Below are 19,087 nucleotides of genomic sequence, written 5' to 3' on the forward strand. Positions count from 1 at the left end.
GGCAGGCTGTACTGTTCTCCCAGCACATCTCACCCAGGACACAGCTGAGCAAAGCTTCAAGCCCTCTGTGGCTCTTCCTGGTGTCACTGCAGTGCCAAGTGAATGATTACTTGGAGCTACTTTCTGTGGCAATATGTATTTCACCTTTAAAACGCCCACAGGGCACTTTTTCTGTGAAATTACATAAATCCACTACGTTTTTATAAAGAGTTGATTCACTGGACGGGTTAAGTCCTGTGTACTGAGGGATAGGAATTCTGTCTGTACCACTGACAGAAAACCCTCACAAAAGTGGTTGGGAGTTTTCCTAGTACGAGTAGGCGGAGGTGTGGGCCTTATGGTACCATTCAGGAAAATGTTTGGCCCTGATTTTGCCTTCTTATCTGTAGATATCGAAGTGTTCTACAAAACAGAACAGCTATATTAGCATCATTTCATATATAGGAAGTTGAAGCACAGAAAGGTAACACAGCTTTCCTGAAACCCGATGATAATTTGGTGGGAGAGCTGCAAAGAGAACCCCCATTTATGGACTCCCACTTCTGTGCCCTATCCACAGAAACGTGCTGCCTCCCAGTGCTGTCTAGATACACCAGGCATCTGTGGAGCTGTATTTTTAGCCCTGATATTCTCTTTGGCTGGAACTGGGCCATGAAGATTCACAGTAAGCTAAGGACTGTAAATATCCCTTAGACTTTATGGGAGGAAAACTGGCATAATATCAAAGCAGAACAAGCACTTTCTTAAATTTCAGTTTTGTTAACTACTGTCACACTTGAAAGATTTCCCTGCAAAATAAGAAAGAACCAACCAGCTGCAGCATGTTGTAAACAAGCAAAAATTAGAAAGAAGAATTCCTGCAGACTTTATCATGTTATGGCAACAAAATCAGTTTTTAAGAACTACAAATCATGGAGGTTTCAGGGTTTTTTAAAACTTTAATGACTTATGCTGGTCATTAAGCCATCAACAAAACATCTTTTCATCTCCCAGTAATACTGTAAATATTTGTTTTCTCCCAACCCACTTTGTTGTAGGAGAAGACCAAATATCCCCATGCATTTCGGATGCATAGGCCTTTCTCAAAATTACATTACCACTAAAATATTAAGGCTCCATAGTTGGATCAAAATTCTTTTAAAAATGCAGAACCTCATTTTGTCATGTTTGTTGGAGTGTCTTTTGATCTATGTTGATCCATAGCAGAGATGCTTATTTTAAGGTGACATAAAATCCTGTAAAGATGAGGTCTTGTGGAAGGGTGAAAAGAAATATCTTACAGACGACAGAGATCAAGCAGGACATATGCACACATCGTCTTGTGTCATGACAGCATTAGTCCTCAAGAATACGATGATTAGTTGTCTCCAGCAAGCACTTAATTCCATTAAACAAGTAGTCCCAAGAAAAGGTGAGAAAAAATACAGCGTTCTGCTACACATTGAGTGATTTCTGAGTGAAGTGCCAGGGAAAAATCAGAATGGTGCGCTCTCTTTGGTGGGATGTAGTATGGGGCATACTTCTGCAATAAAGAATGGGACTGTTTTTATAGAAACATTTTATAGGGTTGCAAGGTACAGCAGTTGTTTTGCTTGTAAACTAATGACTCCTTGTCCCTCAATGTGCCGCTTCTGAGTGGAAGAATTTTTCCCTGTAAGTTAGTGCTCTAAATTAGTTTTTCTGAGACACTAGGCCAGTGTGATTAGCATTCACTTTGCATAGGAAAGAGCTCAGATGATAGCTTCTACATTCATTCTGCTTTTCTCTTCACTCCAGACACTATTCCTTCCGCTCAACAGTCATTCCCCTGGATACCATTCGTTTCTGATTAACACAGGAGAATTTCCCCAAACCATGGCTTGCAGGCAGTATGTTTCCCATGAAATCCTCCCACATTACTTGCAGCCAAAGGAAATTAAAACATACCAATAGAGAAAGCTAAAATTGATATTGCCTTCAGTGTATTACTTTCTCAGTCTTGTTGCCAGATGATAAGAAGCTACTAACCTAGTAGCTAGTTTGTGTTTCTTATAGAAAGAACAATTTGGTTAGTAACTTGAAAAACTCAAGCCAGTATAAAGACTCTCAAAAAGTTCAGGGATATCAGATGAAAAATACAAGCATTCTGCTAACTCTGAGCTGTAGGGTCTCTATGGACCTTAACCTGGGCAGCATGTAAAAATGCTGCCAGTGCTGAGAACAGTTTCTGCTGCAACACATTATTAATACTTAATGTCTGTGCATTTTGCTGCTGCAACCAGAGGAGGGTAATTAAATTGCTACTTTAATGTAGAGAATATGCTGACCTTTCTTTCCAACTGTTAAATCAATGGGCAGGGAGGACAATGTTAAACCATAGGGTGGTTTTGGACCACCCATTGTAACAGCAGTGTCATCTTTTTTTTTTTCCAGAATGAGGTGGCAATGCTTCTCAAGCCAATATCAGAGAAGATTCAGGAAATCCAGAACTTCAGAGAAAGGAACAGAGGAAGTAAAATGTTCAACCACCTCTCAGCTGTCAGTGAAAGCATACCTGCCCTTGGGTGGATAGCAGTGGTGAGTGACACACGGGATGGTTGGGAGGGCTGTAAATGTGCTTCTGGATGGTGTGGCCCAGAATAGTTCCAAATCTTGCAGAACTCTGCAGTCTCATCTGCATAGTTCTTCAGTCTACTACACCCAAGAAGGTGTTTTATAATATACCTAATACATCAGGGAAGGTGTCTGACTAATGTTTTACTTCCTTTCTCCTTCTGTTGTTTCCTGCTACCATGGGTTGATGGTCCTAGTCTCCTAAACCAGGCCCTTATGTCAAGGAAATGAATGACGCTGCTACCTTTTATACTAACAGGGTATTAAAGGACTACAAGCACAGGTATGTTGCCAAGCCCCAGTATCTACTAGCCAGAGAACAGAGCATTAACCATACCAATAGGGTTCACAATGCCATCACAGAAAGCATTTTGTAAACTAAAAAGGATTTGATAAAATCTGCTTGCAGTAGTATATTTTCCCCTCCTCACCTTTGACCTGCAGCATGTTGCAGTGAGAATGGCAGCAGCATTAGCAGTGCTGGTTTTTCACTCTGCAAATTATAGGATTATATTTAATTTTCTGGCATTCCAGCATCATAAGCTTATATGCAAATGCATGTTTACATATCAACGTGTGGCTCGCTAGCTGCTACGCGTCCTTGTTTCATTTGTGCACTCATACTGTTGCTGTTCTCGCTTGTCACTTGAAAATGTGCATTTAGGTGGTAGATGTACACAACTGAGCATCTAATTCCGTAGCTCTCAATCATTTTTTTTCTGTAGTACTGCATTGTTCTTAAAGAGCACAAGGAATTCACAAAAAAGTTCCATGAATGAGATCTGTGAGCTGACAGAGGAAGAGGAAAAATACAGGTCCTTCCCATGCCCTCTTAAAAAAGTCATGTATAAATCCTGTTGATTTGGTACTTTTGGAGGCCAGATTTTGGCTCTTGATTTTTATATCCCAGTGAAGAACAGTATTTGCTATTGAGTTTTTCCTCTTTAGTGGGAAAACTTTATATATATAAAAACATTTTGTATATATTTCTACTTATGGTATATGTATAAATATATTATATACTGTATATAATATTTTATGTTCTATATATTATGTATTATTCCTGAAGCTTTAGTTTACCTACTGAAGGTAGCACCTACTGGGGTAACTGAAGATTTTTACAATACAGCTTTAGTATTTATTCTGGAGAAGAAAATGTCTCACAATGGTATAAGCAGGGTACATTATTTACGTATTTAGTTCTTCCCCTAATAAGGAATTCTTTTCCTGTTTTTCACTGAATCAGATCACATCTTCCAAAGTAGTGGAAGGCTCTCCCTTGACTTCAGTAGGCTTTGGATTAAACCTGTTGACCCAGATCCTCAGCAGTACTCCACAGGAAATAAATAGGAGGTAGACAGCCAAATCCTTGTAAGCATCCAGTCCATAGCCATCACTATCCAGTAATAATTCTTCATAACTACGAACTCCATCTTACAAGCAGTTTCTCTCTCTACATATTTCTTGTTTTCACTTACTGTCCCATTGGAAGACTAAGCCTTCCAAATAATGATTCCAGAGCCAACTTGTGACTTGTACTTGAAAAATTCTTGATGTATAAATATTTCAGTCTGATGACTATAATAACATGATCTAGTATTACCATGGCTACATTTGAACTTGGAAGCTAGAATATCTTACAGAACCCATGGATATTTAATTTTCTAAAATTCTGCACCCTGAGTCTGCATCTGGGTAGCTGCTGATACCCAGCAGCACCTTCAGTGCTTCTTCAGTTGACTTTAAACCTGAACAGAATGATGACACACCCTTCCAGCAGGAAGCACTCTGTGCCAGAGGCATCCTTTGCCCTTGTTTGTTGTCGGGAAGGATCAAAAAGCTTTCCAGTGTAGTAGGCCTCAGTATTTTCAGCACTGGGCTGGCTGGCTGCCTGCTAACTGATTTGTCCATGGCTTTAAGGCAGACATTGGGTTTTACCTGCTTTAAGCAAGAGTAGCAATGCTTTCTGGTTTTCAATACGTTCACAGATATAAATATTGTCTCTGTTTTCACAGTGATGCACGCCATGTTGACTGGGTGAAGTCATATCTGAACATCTGGTCTGACCTTCAAGCTTATATCAAAGAGCATCATACCACAGGTCTTACCTGGAGTAAAACTGTAAGTACTCTTTCCTTCTTCATGAAGAACTATAAAATGCCAGTAACCAATTTGACTTTTAATGTAGGTCATTAGCTCAGGAAAAATAAATGTCTAGGTTAGGAACAGAAGTCATGGTCCATGGACTTCCCAACTAAGCCAATAAAAGTTTGAAAGACAGGTGGAGAAGATGTGTCAGGCCATTGTGCTACAGGTTTGGAGGAAGAGGGAAGAATAATTTTGGATGATTATAGCCATAACGCCCAGCTGCAGATGGTGAGGAGAGGCAGACACAATTCTCCAGGCCTGCTACAGTAGAAGGTAGGAACAGAAACAAACCCCAAAAAATTGAAGGACGTCAGACTAAAGGAAAATTGGGGGAACATGACAGGGAAAGGAGAAGAATGGTGGAAAGAATCTGAACAAAGATTAGTATTTAATAACAGGAAAAAGAAACATAAGGGATACATACCAATTTATTATTTCATAAATAGCTATCTTTATAAAACTGTTATTTTGTACATACAGAAATAATTTCTGAAATACATATATAGAGAGAGTAAATATAACTGAGGCACAGTATAGAGATATAAATGAGTATATCTCTATACTTATATGTATATCTGAGTATATATAGAGATATAACACAGTATAGAGTATAACTGAGGCACATATATAGAGAGAGTAAATACAACTAACTATTTATGCTCTCTATATATTTATATAAATATCTTCTGTGTGTTACATCTGAGATGCATGGAAAGATGATGGCAATGAATATTGTTCTCTAGGAAAGCCACAAACATGAAGAATTAATTTTCTGTTGGGCATAAATTTAAGAGTTTATGTCCACTGTCTACATTGATGCAATGTTCTATATTATTCTAATAATGTGCTCATGTTTATTATCAGGCTAGGAGAATTGCTGAAATATATTAAAAATAAAATCAATCAGCTCTTTGCTGTTGTTATCTCCTAAACTTACCAGTGCATTCACATACTTGCAGTCTTTCACACCAAGTTTATAATTTCTTCTGTATAGGCAAATAATTTTTTTTTTAAGTTGAATAACTATTCAGAGGACTGATGTTGGCCACCAGATAATTTAATTCCCAGACCAAACCATTGTAAGAACTCAGGAACATAGGGAAGTGAAGCAGGGCTTTCAGATGGAATGTATTTTAACATGGAATAAGGGCTGGAACACCTCTCCTATGAAGAAAGGCTGAGAAAGTTGGCATTGTTCAGCGTGGAGAGGAGGCAGCTTCAGTGAGACCTTATTGCAGCCTTTCAGTATATAAAGGGGGCTTATAAGAAAGATGGAGAAAGACTTTACCAGGCCTGTAGTGACAGGACAAGGGGCAGCAGTTTTAAACTGAAAGAGGGTAGATTTAGATTGAATATAAGGAAGAAATTTTTTATGATGAGGGTGGTGAGATACTGGAACAGGTTGCCCAGAGAGGTTGTGGATGCCCCGTCACTGGAAGTGTTCAAGGCCCAGGTTGGACGGGGCTTTGAGCAACCTGATCTAGTGAAAGATGTCCCTGCCTGTGGCAGGGGGGTTGGACTAGCTGATCTTTAAAGGTTCCTTCCAACACAAACCATTCTGTGATTCTACGGTACCTGGAAAAGTTACTTTATCTCCCCCTGCATGGAGGTGATAACCATGTAAGAGAATGTATGTTACTTGTGCTCAGCAATAGACTATGTAACTTTCTCTTCACACCCTTCATTAGACATTGTACAAGGCCTTCAGGACTCAAGTATTCAAGTGCAAGTTCAAACACAGGAGGGACCATGATCTGTGTGTACTTCTTCATTTGAAGCAATGCAAAAATGTTTAAACATGATAAACTAGAAGACTGGAATTATCTGCTGCTTTGTAGGTTTCTGTAGCAAAAATTTAAAATATTAAACATGATTCTCTTCCTTAATTTAGTACAAAATTTCACACTTGCTACACCCTACTCTATTCTAATCAGTGAATGTGAGAAGAGCTAATGATTTTAAAATTATAACTAGATAAGGAAAAGAAATTGTAGTAACCTGTTAGCAGAATTAGCCTGAGAATCTGGGACAAGTTTAGTTTTGTTAATACAGGGAAAGACTCATCTTCACCTTTAATGGAACTTTACAAGTATGGCAATAGTGTTATAAGATAAAAATTTGTTATAGCCATTTGATCAAACAGGAGGAACTCTCAGTGCTGTTGAGTACTGGTAATGTTATTCAGAAGTATAGCTGTTGCAGATTATATTTGACTGTTCTTAAAACCAGCATCTCAGCCATCACGTCTTTCTATTTCCCTCTCCTCAGTTGTGCAGGAATTTGCTGAATACAAATCTAGGTGTGACTTGTTTATTCATATTAAGCACAGTTTCCTGCCAACAGTGCTCATTCCATCATGAGCGATGAGCCCATTACTGCATCTGAAGTATTGATTTCACTCACTTTGGATATCACTCAGATCTGAAAGTTGTCTTGGAAGTATGGCTCATTTAAATTATCATTCATGTAATGTGTGTCAGAAAGATTAAATTACAAACACATATTTATGGATGTATAAGTTTTTAAAGTTTTACGTCATGTGAGTATAAGGAAATTAGAATCCAGTAAGTTAGCAGGTTGTTTAAATAGCTTGTTGTTTAAATGTTCTTTAAATATTTCTGTGAAGCTTGGTAACAAACACATTCAAGAAAGCAATGAGTTACTCAAGTGATAATTTCATTTTTGTTGTACATTTTAAAGTGAGAGTGAAAGTCACAGATTCATGCTGTGTGAAGTTAAGCATAAAGGTCTGCAGAATCAGGGCCTAGGCAGAAATACGATATATATAAAAGCTGTAGATATGTTCCAGACACAGTTGTAAATCATTGCATACAGCAGCTTCCACTTATATGCGTAAAAGGAAAAAAGGAAAAAGCAGTAGTTTGGCAAGGCATTAAGAAAGTGGCACATTCATGAAAGGGAGATGTTGATGCAGAAATCCTATTTTATTATAGGAGAGAGAAAGAGAGAAAGATTTTGGCCTGTATAAGTACAGATTTAAAAGTACATTATACTGATAATTTATCCTTCATATCTGCAGAATTCAACAAAGCAATGCTTGAAGCTTTATATAAAAAGCTGTTAAGTAACACATTTGGGTATTTCTAAATAGTCCAAAGAGTCAGGGAGAACATTAACTACTGCTTCTCTCAGAGCTGTATTCTTATAGCTTGAACTGCAACAAAACCCCAGGAGCATCAGCCTAGATCAGACTATGCTTGGGTTTCCAAAAGGGAGAGGACAGGATTTTTTAGTGGGCAGTTGGCCCCTTTACCTATAGGTGCTGTATACCATGGTGTGCACATTTCTGGCCACGCTCCATGACAGTATCACAAAGCTGTGCCATTTCTAGCTCCTTATACCCTTCCATCAAGCTGGCACAGGGCAGCTGCAGCCAACCTTGGAACAGATCACTAGCGCATATAGTAAAGCGTTCCTGGCTCTGGCAGTAAGCACACCGGCAGACACTTTAGAGGAAAGAGAAAGAAATGTATTAATAAATTACAAGACAGACACGAAAACAGGTGCAAAAGGTTGAAATAATGGCTAAGCAGTTGGCTCTGACAATAACAGTTACCTCTATCAGCTTTATAATAAATTTGTGATAAAACCAGATGCTTACAGATTTTTGGATCTAACACAATTCTCTCTCCTTATTCACTTCGGCTCTGGTTCTGCCAAGATGTGTGACAATATTATACTCCTTGAGGGCATCCTATTGAAGTGTGTGGGACTGTGTGAGGAGAAAGCCAAGAAATCAGTGGAGTTAAGGACCTTGAGACCTTTGTGTATCTGAGCCTGTTTTGCTACCCATGTGGAGTGGTGGTACAAAACTAGACCCTACGTAAATCGGAGGCATTTCAAGACATGATGGATATGGTTAAAATATTTGTTGGTACTGTGCTCACAGAAGAAAACTACATATTTAAAGTATGTATGTTTGTGAGCAGTATTGTCCCAGCGAGCAAAATGTTCCACTCTGTATTTTCATCATGATCTGAAGTATTCATTTTCATTAATTGAGTGTGCATATGTCAGAGAAAATATGCTTGTCAGTGGAAGTCAGATGGATCTACAGTATTTCCTTAAAAGTGTAATTTTGTAGTTCATTATTTTGAATGTAAAGTGTGAGCCGCCTTCTGCCACACATACCCTGTGGTGAGTAGCAGTTCACTATACTCACTACATCTCGATTTAGCCATCTTGACAATGGGAACAATAGCAATTACCAACCTAATGGAGATTTGCAAGTTTTAATTTGCTACCAGATATGATATTCTCAGATGTCAGTGAGTCTTGTGCAAAAGCTGTTATTATAATGAAATGTTTTAAATGCCCAGTGTAGCATTTTACCCATGCAGCAACTGTCATTTTTGCTTGCTACAACTTTCTGACTTTAACATGAAATCTACAGCTGTAACAGTAACCTATGTCTTTTTTCAGTTCTTACTGATAAACAGCAAATGCCCTTTTTTCTTTTTTTTTCGCCTAACGAAGGGATTCTGTTGAAGCATGGCTCTTTCTTCCCTCTCTGCTTTTTTTTGGTGGTGCAAAGAAATGAACAGCTGTAATATAAGCTCACAAAGAATGCCTAATAAAAGTTTGTTTGCTACAAGGACTGCATGAGTAAGCTGGGGGAAGTGAAACTTCTGCTCCTATTTCTACAGGTTAACTTTGCAGCAAGAAAACAACCAGTAATAATGAAAGATTGCTGTAGTTTCCTGTACATCAAATAAGTGTTAAACAAATCTTGCTCAAGGATAATTGTCTCGAATGTTTCTCTCAGTTGTAGGTGGATCTGCAGTTAAGTTTTTGTTCTTTGTATACAATAGTCATTTAGGACAAATTTTGCTAGCAGGATTATTTACAAACAGGAAATATTTACAAACTAGCAGTGAATTTCATTACAGTGGTTAGTTTCTAATACAGAATTTCACTCAAGTGATGAATGTTCCCAGCCCCCTTTACAAATCAAAACAAATTCTTAAGAGGAAGTCTGCATCTTTACAAGCAGTTGAGATTTATTTATATCCTGTTCCCACTGAAGCCAATACAGTATCTTCAAGTCTTTTTTTCCTGAAATATCATTTTAAAAAACATTTATCACTCATTAGATAGTACTCTAAAAACACTCTTTTAAAAGTTGAAATTCTCCACAGGCTCCACACCAAGAAGAACCGTTGTAATTCCTACATTAGCCTGATTGAATGCAATGATACTAGTCTCAGTACAGACTTTGGCCATTTCATTCTTGTCTGAAATAATCAGCTCCAGACATTTTCTTATTAAATGGCCCTGCCTCTCTCCTGTACTATCAAAACATTTTCCTGTAATATATCGTCTGTCTACATATTGAGGTGAACAAGCTGCAAAAGACCAACTTCTGCAGGCAAAAGTCTCCTACTATCCTTCCAGTATCTCTTCTATGCTGTGTTTAGTTTGACCCACTTACCAAGAAGCCATCGTCTGAGCCATTTCACCAAAGCTAAAGGTCAAAGCTGTAGTGCCAAATTCCAGCCACAGCCATAACTGCAATCCCAGAGGTCTCATTCAGGTAGAAGTAAGGGCAGCATAGATACACTGATTTAAATGCCTGTATCTTGGATAAGATGTAGACATTTTCAGAGTGCTCAATTTTTCTCAGTCATAGCCTTTCCTTTTCTGTCCCCTTCCATTCCTTTCTCTTCCCTTCCCTTTCCCTATTTCCTTATACTTTTTTGTTGAAAAATTTGCATCCTTGAATCTCAACTGTTTCTTTGTCAGAGAATAGGCAATGTTGAATTTTTGGTACACTGTCAATTTAGAAACTGGCCATCCTGGCAACTCTACAAAGTTGCTTCTTTGGTGGAGACTGCCTCAATTACATCCACGTCCCTTTGAAAGAAAGTAGTTTTACTCCCTTGTTCCAACAACGACTGACAATATTTGTCTTTACTGGGTATCAACGGTGTCCTTTTAACATCAGTGACCAAACACCATTCAGACATGTTAAGGGAGAACCTGGGAGAGGCTTGTTTGACAACAGCTGTCAAACGCAACCTGGTAACATAATGCAACCCAGTTCCAGTGGAAAAGGGAAAGGAAAAAGAAAATTGAAAGTATTTAAAATGGAGAGAAAAGGAAAAGGCACATCTATTAAAACTTTACTATATTGCTAAAGGGATTGGTCTTCTTTTTAACTGAATATTATATAAGTAAAAGATGGTTTAATGTGCCTGTGGGAGCACATTACTTTTTGACAATTACATTAGCATATAGTTCTCAATTTTTTTTTTTATTTAGATTAGATTTAGATTTAGATTTAGAAGACCTTGGCTGTGTAAAACATTTCTGGTTTGGTAACTATGAAGATGTAAGCACCATTTTAAATCCTGCACAGGTGATAAATGACAGAAGTGTATTAAAAGGGGCTTCGAAGTTTGAAAACTCAACAGATAAATAATTCTGCTGAGACCTGGTAACAAGAAAAGAGCCTGGTCTGGTTTTTGTTGTTTTGTGTTTTAACTCACAAAGATTACAGGCCCTGTAAGTCAGCTGTTTCATCTAGTAAATTGCGGATCTTAGGGCAGCATAACCCCTTGCAGACAGATGGCTTAAATACGGTAGGTAATAGAACTGTTGTGCTAAGCTACTTTTACACAAAAAACACCTTAACAAGAGCTCTGTGCTCCTACGTCACAGTCCACCTGTTCCCAGAGGTTGATACATGATATTTTGAGCTTCATGATTCTTGTCTTTGGCTGTGCATATGTATGGAAAGAACAATACAGAATGCTGTAATCATTTTAGGTGTGAAACTAGGATTACTATAAAGGGGGAGGGGGAGAAAACAGCGATATCTCTCTTTTTTTGAGAAGAATGTAGTCCCCATCAGGATTCCTGTTTATCTGCTGCCACGAAAAGAAGGCTTTTCAATAAATTAAGGAAGGGATTTTATGCCTCTATCTAAGCCACCTGTTGCCTCAGCCGCAAATAGATACTTACCTCTTAATATGAATGACTAATAAAATAGGTACTATATATTATACACATGCATATATAATTTATTTATATGTATTACATAGATGTTTATAATCTGTTTGTCCTGAGTAAAAACGACCATTGCAGCTACAAGAAATGTATGTTCATTCAAATGCTCCACAGCAGGTTCCCACCACAAGAACTTTGCTCCCCCCAGTTTCTGTGCCTGCACTGTGTCAGCCTAAAGCTGGATAAACACAGAGTAACACCGCAGGTGTTTGTACAGGGCCTGGCACGTAAGCCCCTCGTATCCCCAGAGATACAAGCCTCTGACTAGGGTTCCTTGCTGCTACAATACTACAAATATAGTAACAGTGACATGGAAGGCTAACCCAGGGAATTGTTCAGCAAGAATGGCTCAGGAAACAGAAACAACTGTGATAAGACATAAAAAGAAAATCTTACTGTCTCTCAGTAGCTGGGTTTAGACCTAAAGACATGTCAAGCTGTATATGGCCACCAAAAATTACTGACAGTGTGGCATCCACAGCACTTGTGTTACATACGAACAGCATTTTATTTCTCTAACAAGACTGTCTGTTGCCCTGTGCTCCATGGGAAGCCTTTAGGAGAAATGTCCTGTAACAAGGCCCAGCTTCTCAGAAGCAAAGGGCTTCATTCATCTCTACTGTAATTTTAAGGGAATTAAACGAGATTCAGCATAGATGAATTTTAACCAGCCAGCTGCCTCAACATAAACAGTCATTTCCTTCTTCCAGTGAGCCAGCTAGGTAGCCAGCAAGGAGAAAAAGAAGAGTACCTCACCCTTCTGCCAGTCATACAATATAAAGGTAGAAATACAACATGCTTTGAGGCTGTACTGCAATCCTGCAAACCCTTGCACAGTGATAATACGCGTTTATCAGACCGAGCTCCGCGAGCAGCTTCAGACGCTGTCACTAGAGGAAGCTACTGAGCCACAGTCAATGGGAGGCCCTTGGCCTTTCTGCAGATGGCTCTAGGCTATCCAGCAAGGACCAAACCCTGACCCGTTCCTGTCACCCCATTCAGAGCGTGGTTTAGTTGGAGGCTGAAGACAATTTTTTTCCCTGGGAGGCAATTTCTGGAATGTTCCATCCCCTACAGAGCTGCTGCGACATGGCTGCAAGGCCCACATCTCCTGTTCTTGATAGGACCATACTCGGAGAATTACATTTTCCCCCATTTCAGAAAGCTCCAGGAGCAAGGTTTGAAGCACATCAAGTTCACTGTGATACAAAGCTAGCAGGTTAAAAGTTAATGGCTTATTTTTGCGTTACATTTTCACAAAGTAAGGCTGAAGCTATCTGTTCCCCTGATAATTCTTACAAGGGGTGTATTTGCAAATGATGGAAAAATTACCACACCAACATGTTAATGGGAACAGTCAGCTATCAGCATAACTTGACGTGATGTCTGTGGACACCACAGCACTGAGAACAGCAGCTGTTACCGAGGCAAACAGCTGAAATAAAAGAGGAAGAAAGGCGGCTTGCAAATAACCGCCTTTGCTAGTCCAAATGGCTCTTAATACTCTTTGTGTAAAGATACACTGTTGTTAACATCTGCTTGAAGTTAATTTGAAGAGTTGTTTGCAAATAGCAAAACTGGTAAGCACCTGCTGCTTCAGGATAGATGAACTTAAGCGGGCATATAATATGCTATTTTATTCCCGGCAGCTCTCACAAACACCACCCTATACAGAACAGAAATGAATGGACTTTGTGAAGGGCACTTTAGTTGAAATTGGATAGGACTATACACAAGTATTGCCAGATACCAGAACAGTTTAAGAGTCTGGTTCAGAAATACTCTAGAGCCTGAGGGTCTAAGTGGTCTTAGAAGGGTGACTAAGGAAAGCAAACCAATTGCCAGTGACTTAGGTTGGTAACTTGCAGGTCTATGTATTAATACAGCTCAAAACTAATCAAAAAAGAAAGTTCCTGGAACCACTTCACTAGGCTGCTTTTAAAACTGCCCTTTGTGTCAGCGTGTTTGAGTGCAGCACGGATCCCATCTTCCTGGCATGCAGGGAATGCAAGAAGTGCAATGTGTTTTCTGCATTTCCAGTTCACTTTTGTGCTTTCTGTCCCCTTAGTTTCCCTGAGCCTTAGTTTCCCTGAGACACTCTTCCCACAAAGAATTTCACCTCACTTGAATGTTTGTTTGATTTCAGTCAGGTAAATCAAAATGGCAAAGAAAAGAAGACAAAAGCCAGAGTGAGACTGAACCCGTCTTTACAGCAAGTCTCTGTATGCCTCCTCAGTGAGACTCGTCTATCTCTTCCATGCTGTTCTGTTTCAATGGGGGATTGTCCTACTGGATGTGTCCATGCCGTAAGATGGTAGATCTACAGTGGAGCAGTTAGTCCCTCCCTGTACTTTAGCGACCTTTTTTCCTTCAATTTTGCCTGGACTAATTTATGATTGAAATTGTTTGCAGTGTCCAGGATGGCCATAGATGTTCGGACATAATTGAAAATATCATGATACAATATCTGTTAGCTTGTGTAGCTGTAACCCAGGTCTTAACTAGACAAGAATTTGTCATGCAGAAAATTAGAAAAATTAGAGAAAAATTAACAACAAAGGTTCAGTCCATCTCTTATTTCTGTGACTGCACAAAATTAAGAGAAAAAGTAGGAAGGGTGACTGAACCCCAGGTGTCTTCTGAGACATTGTGACAGCTCCTGTGTTCTTAATTAGATCTAACGCATAATCTTTGAGCTCAGTGGAGATAGCCACTGACTTTGGTGGAGGGACCAGGCTTGTAAAGAAAAGAGGTAGATGGGCAGCATGAGTGTAAGGGATAAATTTTTTTTCCTACTCTTGAAACCCACTCAGAGGACCAGAATGTCATCACTCCTCAGGTCAAGGGTTGAGATTTGACTAGACTTGTCTTTTCTCGCAGACCAGTACTGCTCTCGAAGGGAAAGATGCTCCTAGTTTCCCAGATCCTTTCCTACCTCACCTCTTTCTTGAAAAGTAAATATGACATTCTCTAGTCATACAAAAACACGTCCAGACTTGATGGATGTATTTTAAATCCTTCCTTTTTGTCTGTACTTTCACAAGATAGTTTCAGAGTTCTAGGAGAGAGATCATCCACTTCCACAGATAAATCCCTCTGAGTTTTGCTTCCACCTCGGTTACACAGACATTCCCATACTTTTGTTGCCGTTTGGGAAACTGCCTTTGATGCACTACTCAGCAGCATCATTGGAGCCTGGAGTCTCCTGCATGATCTGTGATGGCCTTCAGTTTGACACTTTAAGCAAAGAGACTGGCAGAGTGACCCACCACTCTTGTGTTGTATGCAGAATATCCAAATAACTTCTACATCCTTTTTTCTCTAATGCATCTTTGCAGCCTTTGCAGAATTTAATTGGTGTTAATTCCAAATGAACATGTGAGTCTTACATGCACAAGTTTCTGGAAAATCACAGCACTGTATTTATGTAGGTGGAAGCAATAAGGTACGTTTGGGAAATCAGATTTTTATCTCAGACTACAAGTTATTAACTACCACTGCTACTATTAATCTCCTCCAATAAAGCATACATAATTCATCACTGCATGTTCACACTACACTGTGAACAGTGAGTGCCGTTTCTGGGTATCTGAGTATTTTAAAAAGCCCTGCAAATGCAATGTTCATAATTCTGGATAACCAGGACATAGTGGATTCAGTTGCTATGGTTGCAGGCAACAGATAGGGAAGATCGCTATTGCACCTCAGGCAGCAACAACTGATTGTGCCACTAAATCCGCTTACATTAATTTTTTTTGTTACAATAATTCACAGTTGTGCTGACTCTGCTGCAGGTAACATTACTGGCATTAGCAGAGGCAGGAAGACAAGCACTGTAAATTAAGGGCCGAGCGAAGAAGTTGTCCCCAGCCTAAAACAATAACCTATAACTACTAAGTGTATAAGCAGGAGCGCTCTGAGTTAAATGTATCCATGCAACAATGAAATGTCTCTAAAAGTAGTCCACATCAGTTCTGGTATATCTTGACAATAAATGATAATCAATTCCAAAAGGGCATTCTTCTCAGTTGTTTACATTTGATCAAAAAGATTCAATAGCATAGAAGAGAGCTCAGTGGCTTAAGAGATCTTGTATCCTTTCAGAAACAAGCAAACTGTACCACTACATCAGTTTCATTATTCACGCAAGTACCAGGGATTCAACAGTCTTTTTTGTGCAATGCAGTTTTAATGTCACTAATGTGACAAAGAATCTTGCTATGTATTCATCACTAATATATTCCATAAACAGCTCCTTCAAATGCAACAGTACTTATATGCTGAAGATGCATGTGCCAATAGAGGGTGTACATTATGAAGTTAACTAACAGTGTGCCCTTTCCGTGCTACTCTAATTAGGGTCATAATGACTAAGAGGTTTGAAAGCAGTTACTTACTCAAATGTGCCAGGCTGCTTTTTTTTTAAAAAAAAAGTATGTCTGAAGATTAAAAAAAAAAAAGAGCATGTGCATCTCAGCTCCTTTGCCATTATCAGTTTGGGATTACAGGCCAGAACAAGTTTACTTTTTTAGGAAATAGTTACAGTTTTTAACTCATGTGAGATGCATGAACCAGATGGATACTTTGCTGTTTCAGTTTAGTGGAAAGGAGAAAGGAGTGGCATCACAAATGGTTAAAAATATCCTCTGAATCCAGCTAAGCAATATCTATTTCCAGTATTGATTACCAGGGATGCACTTTTAACAACCTGTATCTCTTAACAAAGGTAGCCAATTAGAGGAGCTGTGACTCTGTAAGTCCCTGTCATTTTCCCATTGTATCTACCCACCTAATAAATATGTACTGGTGCAATGCACAACGTCTGTATAGCTAGCTAAATTTATCAGAACCAATGTAATTTTTCACAGTGGTTCTTTTAAAACAGTCTTGGCTCTGCTGCAGAGAGGTGGGATCAGAGTGACACTCAGTGGCAAGACAGAAAAAGTCATTCTCAGTTTCTCAGATTCCATCTAATGTCTACTATGAGGATGCATAAAATTTTAATTAGATCATTATTAGTATTTTCTGTCTGTTTGATAATATTCTATGTAAGCATTATCATTCGGACCAAAACATGTACTTTTGATTATGCAAACTGAAAGAAAGATTGGATTACTTACTTTACTAAGGCCCCCCTCACTCACAAATTGTGTGCTGTGATCTACTGCAATTGAAAAAAAGAAAAAAGAATTTGAGAAATTGAACTAAAAACTCAAATACTAATTTCAGAAATAAGAGACTTGAATCACCATAGTTTTACATTCTGCTGTATTTGAATCTTTGCAGATTACTTGAACAGTCTGAAGAATAGCATTTTACATCTTGCATACAATTTAGCATGTTGCATATGTATAACTGACAGTTCGTGACCCTCCCAGTTATTTGTGTTAGATCAAAACATTTTCTGTATGTTTCTGAATGCACACCAATCTATAGCTAACTGAATTTGGTATCTGAAAAAAAAATGAGACATTTTGCCTTTTAGGTAAGTAAACACTGGAATAAATTATGGAATCTTTACTATTAAAGATTTTTAACATCAGTCTTGACAACCATTTGAGAGAAATATTTTACGTGGAGTAGTTCTGCAGTAAGGTAGCGCTGCGCATAATCAGTCTTTCCAGCCTTGCCTTTCCAGCCAGGGAAAGATTCATTATGTTTGATTATGTATTATGTTTGATTATGGTGCCAGAAATCCTTCTGAGCCTGTGGCTGCCTAGAGTCACTCAAACTCACAGCATTCAAGGATGTTAATAAATAAAAGTTATCATAATACAATGTTCCTTGAAACACTGTGTGTAAAATAATTTCCATCTATCTCAAACAGGGTCCTGTTGCATCACCCATGTCTATGCGATCTGTTCTAACAAGTGGGTCATGCCTCTCCCCACCACCACCACCGCCACCACCACCACCTGGACCTCCCCCCATCTTTGATACAGAAACCACAAAGGATGAAGGAACTGCATCTCGCTCAGCCCTATTTGCACAGCTTAACCAGGGAGAGGCAATTACCAAAGGTCAGGAGAAAAGAAATAAAATTTTGGTCCATGAGTCAAACTACATCACGAGCTGCTGTATGTAGTAACCTAACTTCCCCTGCATTTTTAAGTTACATTTAAGCAACTTGGATCTTTCTGAGGCTTGCAGTGAGTCTGACGGATGAGACTGCATACCAAAACCTCCTTTAGAAGCAACAGCACCCAAGTATGCTCAGCATACCTGAAATTCACACCATTTATTTAGAGGTATCCTTGTATCCTTTTAATTTTAAGGCAGCCAAGCTGGACATCTTCAATCCCTGGTAGCTGGTGAACCTCTAAGTTGCAACTGGAGTAAAAATGTATTCCCCTTTCTGATTCACGTTCAGTGTACCAACCTGTATCGAAATGTGTTCCATGTTAGGTGAAAAGGTATGGCTCACAGATCAGCGTGGAGTACAATAATAAAGCTTTTGTATTAATACTGGACAGCTGTAATTAAAATGGATGGCTGTGAGTTTAAAAACATACGATTGACATATCTGCCTTTAATGCTGCAGGGATAGGTCAAATGTTGTCGTAAATTAGAAAAAGAATCTCATTTTTATTGATGGAAAAATATAACAAGCTCTCAGAGCTCGCTACAGACAGAGGAGGACTAGAAGATATTGCAACATTTCCTGTTAAAGATACTAAGATAGCTCATCCACAGTAAAAGAGGTTTTATATGAACTGCTAAAAATATGTAGGCAGTTACACTTTAAGTAGTTACCCAGGCAAACCTTGAGGAAATAAAAAATGTAAATTCACAGAATAATTTAACACAATTACAAATGAACCTTTCCTGCTTAAATATGAACACCCTTAGGACTGGAAAACAGACTCCTTCATAAACACCCTTTTTTTTTTTCAGGGCTTCGACATGTCTCTGATGACCAGAAGACTCACAAGAACCCCAGCCTACGTGCCCAATGTCCATCTGTTCGTTCTCCGACAAAAAGCCATACTCCAAGTCCCACCTCTCCCAAGAATTCCCCGCAGCAGAGCCATGCCCCTGTCTTAGAGCTAGAGGGAAAGAAGTGGAGAGTGGTGAGTTCCAGTCATACCTCTGAATTGCACCCTGCACATTGCAAACCAGCTTGAGCACTGAATGTCTTGCAAAAGGCTGTCCATGATCAAAGTGCAACAAATCAAAGCTGCAGCTAAAATGCGCTGATTCTTGCATTGCTCTGCCTTACTACAGTTTAGTTCTTACTGTTCTGTTAGTGTCTAAAGTTAATTCATTTGCCTCTGAGAATCATACACTAATTTGTCTGAACTGGAAAATGTCAGAACCA

General features: G+C 38.9%; 1 protein-coding gene across 2 annotated transcripts in view; it reads left to right on the forward strand.

Annotated features, from left to right (window-relative positions):
- CAP2 (cyclase associated actin cytoskeleton regulatory protein 2) overlaps positions 1-19,087 on the forward strand; it is a 71,944-nt gene that overhangs the window by 43,400 nt on the left and 9,457 nt on the right. For both annotated transcript variants that reach the window (XM_075493828.1, XM_075493827.1), the window contains 5 exons: positions 2,413-2,556; positions 2,790-2,875; positions 4,608-4,713; positions 17,597-17,789; positions 18,664-18,839. In XM_075493828.1, the coding sequence (XP_075349943.1) occupies positions 2,413-2,556; positions 2,790-2,875; positions 4,608-4,713; positions 17,597-17,789; positions 18,664-18,839 (705 nt within the window). The remainder of the gene's footprint in view (positions 1-2,412; positions 2,557-2,789; positions 2,876-4,607; positions 4,714-17,596; positions 17,790-18,663; positions 18,840-19,087) is intronic.

The sequence above is a fragment of the Mycteria americana genome, chromosome 2 (genome assembly GCF_035582795.1).
Source record: "Mycteria americana isolate JAX WOST 10 ecotype Jacksonville Zoo and Gardens chromosome 2, USCA_MyAme_1.0, whole genome shotgun sequence".
NCBI classification, from domain to species: Eukaryota; Metazoa; Chordata; class Aves; order Ciconiiformes; family Ciconiidae; genus Mycteria; species Mycteria americana.